The sequence below is a fragment of the Ictalurus punctatus genome, chromosome 9 (assembly GCF_001660625.3).
Source record: "Ictalurus punctatus breed USDA103 chromosome 9, Coco_2.0, whole genome shotgun sequence".
NCBI classification, from domain to species: domain Eukaryota; kingdom Metazoa; phylum Chordata; class Actinopteri; order Siluriformes; family Ictaluridae; genus Ictalurus; species Ictalurus punctatus.
The window spans coordinates 2,946,965-2,955,309 of record NC_030424.2 but is presented as its reverse complement, the minus strand read 5'-3'; the positions used below and the strand labels follow the sequence as shown (position 1 = coordinate 2,955,309).

Here is an 8,345-nt window from a genome sequence, read left to right as displayed (position 1 = left end):
ACGAAGGCTGAAGGCAGGTACAGAACTCCCAGCTCGTAGGAACGAACCATCATCTGAGTATTGTTTTTCTCCAGCGCCCCCCAGGCAGCTTTGGACAAATTGGCACTGTGGATCATACATAGAGTACAGGCAAAGATTTGGGAAAAATGCCTCTTTTTTTTTTTTTTTAAAGTACCACTAAAGTAACACAAAAAAATTCAGCTCCTCTAGGTTCTTGCTTGTTCCAGTGAATGTAGATTAGTGTGATTTTTTTCTGTACAAACCTGATTTGGGCGGTATTCTGCACTGTATAAGCGCAATTTTGTGATGTCACAAGATATATTCACGTGATCCAATCACATTCACTATGCAAATCGACTATGTGACTTTATCTGGGAACGTAGCCGCAACCCTCAGGTTAAGCTATCTGGTTAACTTAGCCAGGAATAGTGCTGAAAAATGTGACAAATATGAGCCAATTTAGCAACAGATAACTAGCCTGCTAGCTATTTTCCTCTGCGGAAAGACAATGGGGTGTTATAAATACGCATGTATATTTTGATTGAGGATAAATAAAGGTGTAGAGATCTTCCTAGGCACTTTTTAGTAGTTTCTTGGACGTGGATTATTTCGGTGCTTTAAAATGTTCACGGGTACTGGACGGAAATTGACATCGATTCTGAAATATCTCGAAATAAGCGTCTATATTTCAGAAGACCTGTACAACACGGTGGATTCACACCAAAACGCCAAAAAGCCATCGTCTCACTTTACGGATGCAATCGCTTGGACAACAACCATTAAATCTTCAAACATTACACAGCAGCTACGCTGTGAGAGCTCCCAGGGCCTGGGGGGAGCGAGCTGGAACGCTGATGGAGGAGTAAGAACGTACTTCGAGGCCATGTCCGACTCAAGAGGCTTTAATCTTCATGAAAGAGAAGGAATAACTTGGTGCTGCTGATCTCCTCTAAATCCACTCCACATCCCTGTGTAAATGTACCGAGACCCACTCTGCACACTCTCCAGGCTGATGCACTCCGGCTAGCAAGTGAAACTTAGCAGGAAATATAATGGATTCCGCAACGTCCTCTGATTGTTCATGGAGGAGGAAAAAAAATCTAACCAGAGACCTTATTATTATTGCTGTACTTTTTCCTAGAAAGCGAACAGATCAAATGGAAAGTCTTCTGAAGTATTGCGTCTCTCAGATTTTGCTCCTGAAGACACACACACAAAATCTTCCAGACAGAAGTGTTCACGGGTTGTGATTTCTCAGTAACGTGACAAGCTGAGTTTTTCGTATTATTAACATCGAGAGAGAGAGAGAGAGAGAGAGAGAGAAGCTAGTGATGGAACAACTTGGTAACAGTAACCTTGCTTCATCACACTACCCTGTTGTTGATTATTTTCCTATACCAGCACATCTCCATGTGTTTTATTCCTCTTATACCATTGCAATTTGCCAACAATTAAAATAATATTTTGTTTATGAACTTACTTCGCACCCTGAATCTCCAGGGGGATAAAAACGCCTACCCCAGTTACACCATGATGCATTCTATTTATTTATTTATTTGTTTGTTTATTTTTAAAGAAGTGTTTCTGTTTCTCGAGTCTCTCCTGCAGCCCTCCTTCTCTGACTCTTGACACGTGATTTGAAAGCTGTTCGATGTGAATCGTGCACCAGTGCCACGCTTCGTCACGTTTTACAGTCCACAGGGTACTCCTTCGCTCCACTTGAGCACCGATTGTTAGGGAGTGACAATTCCGACATGCAAACACAATCCTGGTCCTGTGTCCAAGACGCAACACGCACACACGCGCACACACACACACACACACACTCATGCAATAAAGCCTCATAAATACGAGAGCTTCAAAACAGCGCAATAAAGGCAGAAGGTTATGACTCTGCTGCTAGGCGATGGCCAGTGAAATAAGGTGCACCAGAAGCCTGACTAAACGCGGATAAATAGGGTCACGTGAATAATACATACACTGATCAAACACACACACACGGTTGAGAAAATGAGCTTTGTGTCACACTACAGAAATTGGCGGTGAGAATTTTTCTCTCGAGATCGCGTCAGGTTATTGGGATGGGAGAAACAGATGTGTATTCTTTGACCTTTCTTTAAAAAAAAAAGAAAGAAATGACACCATATGCCCCGCACCTTTACTCCAAGGTGACGGCGTATGCTGCGTGAGCGATCGAAGTGGGCCTTTTTGGACAGTTCTCAGAAAAACCGACTTCATCTCGTTCCCGTCGTATTCAGCTCGGCGCTTTCATGATGATGAGACAAACGGAGAGACACGGACTCAGTGTTATTACTTGTGTGTGTTGTGTCTAAGAGTTACGAGTGATAAATAATTACAGATAATTGCTTGTGATGATCAAAACACACATGGCTAAATTTGGCTTTTGTTTGAGGTTTCAGACAGAGAATGAGAGAGAGGCTGAGAAAGAGAGGAGAGAGAGACCGTGACTGAGAGATATAGAGAGAGACGGAGGAAGAGAGAGAGAGAGAGAGATGGAACGAAACAGGGACAGACAGGCAGAGAGCAAGAGAGAGAGAAACTGAGAGACAGAGAGCAGAAAGAGACAGACAGATAAAGAAAGACATTGAGGGAAAGAGAGAGACACAGGGCCAGAACGAAACACAGAGAGTAGAGAGAGAAACAGAGTGAGAGAGAGAAAGAGAGAGACAGTCCCAAAGAGAGAGAGTGAGAGAGACAGTCCCAGAGAGAGAGAGTGAGAGAGACAGTCCCAGAGAGTGAGAGACAGTCCCAGAGAGAAACACCGAGACTGACAGAGAGAAAGAAACTGAGAGTGAGGGAAAGATAGAGAGACAGTCCCTGAGAGTGAGGGAAAGAGAGAGAGAGAGACAGTGCCAGAGACAGAGGGAGAGCAGAAGGAGAGAGTCCCAGAGAGGGAGGGAGTGATAAGGAGAGAGCGAGAGAGAGAGAGTTCCAGAGAGTGAGAGACTGAGAGTGAGGGAAAGAGAGAGAGACAGTCCCAGAGAGAGAGGGAGAGCAGAAGGAGAGACTGAGAGACTGAGAGTGAGGGAAAGAGAGAGAGACAGTCCCAGAGAGAGAGGGAAAGCAGAAGGAGAAAGAGAGAGACCGTAGTGAATTCCAGCTGTTCCATATAACATTATGGTATTTACTTAATTCCATAAATGAAGTAACTGATCATTAATCGGTCATTTTACTGGGTTTGTTCCAGGGTTCCCGGTTCGATCCTGTCCTCCATTCCCCCAATTTCTGGAGTTTCACTTGTTGTCCTTCTTTTTATGGGTTCTCTGGTTTCCTCCCACCTCCAAAAAGCATGCCGGTAGGTAGATTAGCTTCTCTAAACTAAACCCTAAGGTGTATATATGTGCGTACATGGTGCACTTAGATGGACTGGCATTCCTATCCAGGATGTATTCCCGCCTAACACGCGGTGTTCCTGGGACTCGCTGTGATTGGTCCTCGCTCATAAACTCAAGACGTTGTGGTGCTGAAGTACAGGGGAACATAGAAGGTGCTAGTGAACATCCATTTGAAGCCCAAATGGTTAACTCCTCTTGAATTCCTCTAATGCTGATTATATAGGTTGGTGTTTGATTTATTAGGGATTGGTGGGTGTGGCTACAATTTTCATAGAATTTATAGATCCTTCCATTTTTGATGAGTGTAAAAGTGACGACATTAACAATAAGGAAGTGAAGAGATGTTATTCTACAAAGAGTTTAAAATGATGTTCACGGGGGACCTCAAAGTACGTTTTAATTAAAGGTCCGAGTCTAACCTCGTGACGAGAAACCAGGCCAGCTGGGAGAAATCCGGCGACGTCCTCATGTAGGTCTTGATGTGGGGCATCGCACTGCTCCTGCCTGAGGTTTCGGCTCTCCATCCACTGAGACAGACAGAGAGAGAGACGAAGAGAAAGAGGGAGGTGGAGAGAGAGAGCGCGAGAGAGAGAGAGAGAGAGAGAGACAGGCAGGGAGAGATGGAGGAAGAGAGTAAGGGAGAGAGACAGAAAAAAAGAGTGAGAGAGAGAGAGACAGAAAGATGTATAGAGCGACAGAAGGAATGAGAGAGAGAGAGAAGGAGTGAAGAAGAATGAGAGAGAGAAGGAAATTTTGCAGTACAACAAATGACCGATATGGGGTCACAAACTGCCAGTCTATTTCAAGATTTTTTTTTAATCTTGTTCTTTTTTACAGATACAGAAATTATTTCAAACATACACAGTATGCAATTTATCCTCCCCCCCCCCCCCCCCCCCCCCCCTTTTCTTTCCCTCTTGTTTGGAAACTCACACTAACTTCGATCCAGTTGTATTTCAGGACTTATTCAAGTCATCTAATGAATATTAATGAGCGCTGGGGCTCTGCTTCTGAATATTAACGACCAGCGGGCATTCGGAGTGAAAACAGGCTGAGAAACACACTCGACAGTGTATAATTAAAAATACATGAACACGAGTAAAACATCATTTGAGACGCGTTTCAGAGACACTCAGGAAGAATGCAAAAAAAAATAAAAATGGCATGATCGTAACGGCATCTTAATAATCCGTTTCGGCTTTCTAAGCCAAAATGAAGGCAGCTGTAAAAGAGTCATCGTTCAATTTAGTGCCGAAGTAAACGATCTTTTAAAATGTCCCTGAAAGGGCACGTATGGATGTGGATGACTCTTCAGAGAGGCTCCTGGCATAATGAGACGCCAAAACCACCGAAGATGGACAAACAGGAGAAAGGCGGAGGACTCACTGGAAATAGGAATGGAGCCAGATCTGCTTCTGTGCTGTCTGTATACTGTAGGGTAAAGAACCTCCAGCTGCACAGAAAAATTATAAATAACATTTAATAAGTAATAAAGCCTCTTTCGTTCAATATCGGCAAAATATGTAATAATTCCTGAGAAAATCAGAACCAGGTTTTGTTTTTTAGACAGGTTTTGTCTGTAATTTGGTACAATTTGAAATAATAAATAAATAAATAATAAATACTAAGAAGTGATTATATACCTATACAGTAAGAAATTTCACTTGATAAGATTATTAAAAAGAAATAAAAGATTGATTTAATAATTATTCATTAAATTATTAATAATGATTTTAAAACAATCTATATACAGGATATTTGACTTGAAAATAAAATATTTTTTTGCATAGTATAGTTAAGGTATTTAAAGCAGCCCCTTCTCCAACACAGGAAAAAAAGAAATATTTCTAATATTTATTAGAAGCTAATTCTTGATTAATGATACCTGGGTAGCCTTCCAAACTGGTTCGGACATTGTTCACTGAAGGATAAACCTAGAAAAAAGAAAGAGGAAAAGAAGAAGAAGAAAAAAAAAAAAAGTCATAACTTTGATTATAATACAGTGCTGTTGTATTCTCGATTCTGATTGGTCGGAAGGTGGTGATTAATTTCCTTGAACAGCACCTCTGATAGTAGTGCATCTACAAATCACATGTTTATATTAATATTATATTGGTATGTAATCGTTTCTAAAGTAACAGCTGATTCGCAGGGACGTCTACTGTGGACGCTTCACGTAAATGGATTAAAAAAAACAAAACGTGCATAATTGTTGATACGGATTAAACCTGGAGCTAATTCTCAATAAAACCCTGTTACACAGCTGTGTGAGCTGTAAGGCTGAACGCGGCACACAATCTCTCTGATTTATCACCGCATGTCTTTAAACCCCTGGCGCGCCGGTGCAGATGGCCGTTCAGCTGGTTCGGCTCTCACGACAGAGCGAGGAACATCTCTTAGTTTCCCGTCTATTAAAAAACGCGGAGAAACGACATCTCAGGAGCCGCAGGAGCAGACGGCATACGGATTAGAGTTTAGTTCCTGCTGCTGAAATCTCTGCAGAAAAAAGAAAATTAATCTCACAGCTTGATCCTTCGCTTTTTAATATCGCAAAGCATTTATTCAGCGCCTAGTAGGGGTGTAGCAATCAGGCCATTTGACTTATTACTGAAAAAAGTACAGGCAAATGGTGTGTAAAAAACAATATCATTTTTATATCATATTTTTACGGTTTCATGAATTATTGAATCGTTCCCATGTGAATCGAATCGCGTAGTAGCGGATTCAGTGGTGTCATCAAATAACGAATCGTTGTTTTATGAATCGAGCGGAATTCTATTGTATCAAAGCACATTCAGTATCGTCATCAAATATCGAATTATGAACCGACTTATGAATCAAATCGCATAGTATGGTATCGTAGCAGATTCTGTGATGCTGTCAAATGCTGAATCATTTCATTGTGAATCAAATCGTATCATAGCAGATTCAGTGGTATCGTCAAATATCTGAGCGTTGCTTTGTGACACAATGTGATTCGATTCATATCTGATTCAGTGGTATCGTCAAAAATCAAATCGTGTCATATCATAGCAGATTCGGTGGTGTTCTCAAACGTCGAACCGTAGACTTACGAACTGAATCGTAACGTTTTTTATTGTAGCAGATCTTCAAATACTGAATCGTTGCCGTATGAATCAAATCTAATCGTATCATAGCAGTTTCAGTGAGATCAAAAAATACTGTATCACTGCCTTATGAACTGAATCGTAGCAGATTCAGAGGTATCTTCAAATATCGAATCGTTTACCTTATGAATCAAATTGTATCATAAAATGTTGAATCAGATTCAGTGGTATCGTCAAATATTGAATTATCAATCACCTTATGAATTGAACCGCCATGTATTGTATCATAGCAGATTCACTGATGTTCTCAAATATTGAATTGTCACCTTATGTACTGAATCGTAACGTTTTATATCGTAGCAGATTCAGAGGTATTGTTAAATATTGAATCGTTGCCTTGTGAATCAAATCGAATCGTATCATAGCAGATTCAGTGGCATCAACACATATCGAATCGTGCCTTATAAAGCAAATTGTATCCTATTGTATCGTACCACGTTGTAGCAGATTCAGAGGTACCGTCAAATATCGAATCGTTGCCGTAGGAATGGAATATCGTTACAAAGTAGGTTTAGTCGTAAAAAGTGAAGAAAAAAATAAAATAAATAAAAAAATAAAAGCAACACATATCTACAAGTTTAGCTTCAGTTTGTGCTCCAAAACACGGTTCGACTCGGTAACGCCACACAATTTCATAAAACAACAGAGTAAATCTGTTTTTAAAATGAAACATACATAGTGATTGTGTAACTCCGCCTTCAAACTGTAGGCCACGCCTCTATCGATGGAGCTGAGTGTAATAAAATTGTTTTTCCTCTCCTTTGTTTTGGATAACAGTGCATCATGCTAAACTGGTAGCTATAAGCTTCCTTTACTTGCCCATTAGCTGTGTAGTTCCAGTGAAAGCTAAAGAAGATACGTTTCAGACACCAAACCAAACTAATGCTTTTTCTCCATTTTTAGAGATGTCAGAAACGACAGAAGCAAATCTGTGCGATAGTAAACAACTCCACAAATGTGTGGTCTGCGTGTGTGTTTGTGTGTGGGTGTTTTAGACATTTTGTAGATTGCTGAGCCTTTAACAGGTGTGTCTTTAGATGAGGGAATAAAACAACCCCTGCAACGAGAGGAGCAGTTATTTCATTTGGCGCAGCACTTTGCTGTGAACGTAAATAAATCTGCCATCTCATTGCGTGGAGTTCCGCCCGACTGCTCTAATGAAGTCGTCAGGGCAAACAAAGTGCTCATTTATCCTAATGGGGTTAGGAGGAGGAAATGTTCTGCGTTCATCCTAACGTCTCTCCAGGCACACGGACCTTAATCAAGAGAGAGCTAAAAGGCAGGAACGGCTCTATTAATCGCGCCCGTGTTGGCGAGGTCTTCAAAAACACTTACCAGCAGGAGTGGTGTCTCTGGGACGGTTAACGGTTTCCCGCTCTTGCCTAACGTCGTCAGCGTACGCTGGAACTCCGCCGAGAGCCACTTGGTCTTATCCAGGCCCATAGAGCCGATGCTGGAGAACTGACCAATCACGGGCCACTTCTCGGCGTTCTGCTCTGGATGTGTGTGTTCGCTCAGCAACTGGACAGGAAACTTTGATTAGAAACATATGGAACAAATACAACTTCAAAAACATATAGGGCTGGCACAACGTAAACGCAGCGTAAACTACTCTGTCCTGAATTCCATCACATCAACAATGAAAAAAAAATCCCCTGCAAAGATCTCATAAGTGCAATTTGGAAAGGTTAAACTGCAAGTCTAGTAAATTAGCCTCTAATGGGCTTCATTTACAAACACATTTGCCTAAAAATTCATTAAATCACTCAATAAAATTGTGTCTCTAATTAAGGTTTATTAACTGAACTCAACAACTTCCCGCTATATTATAACAGGGACTTCTTTTACGCCAAGTCTGGGG

General features: G+C 41.2%; 1 protein-coding gene and 1 long non-coding RNA gene across 4 annotated transcripts in view; one reads left to right on the top strand and one right to left on the bottom strand.

Annotated features, from left to right (window-relative positions):
* tdp1 (tyrosyl-DNA phosphodiesterase 1) overlaps nt 1–8,345 on the bottom strand; it is a 29,503-nt gene that overhangs the window by 8,132 nt on the left and 13,026 nt on the right. For 2 of the 3 annotated variants that reach the window (XM_047157479.2, XM_047157478.2), the window contains exons 10-14: nt 7,820–8,017; nt 5,242–5,290; nt 4,743–4,809; nt 3,776–3,883; nt 3–105 (exon numbers count right to left, since the gene is read on the bottom strand). In XM_047157479.2, the coding sequence (XP_047013435.1) occupies nt 3–105; nt 3,776–3,883; nt 4,743–4,809; nt 5,242–5,290; nt 7,820–8,017 (525 nt within the window). The remainder of the gene's footprint in view (nt 1–2; nt 106–3,775; nt 3,884–4,742; nt 4,810–5,241; nt 5,291–7,819; nt 8,018–8,345) is intronic. The other variant, XM_017476176.3, reaches the window with a different exon arrangement.
* On the top strand, nt 3,023–3,491 carry LOC128633623 (uncharacterized). Its single transcript, XR_008397064.1, has 3 exons — nt 3,023–3,107; nt 3,209–3,316; nt 3,405–3,491. It is a non-coding gene; the product is annotated as an uncharacterized LOC128633623 (long non-coding RNA).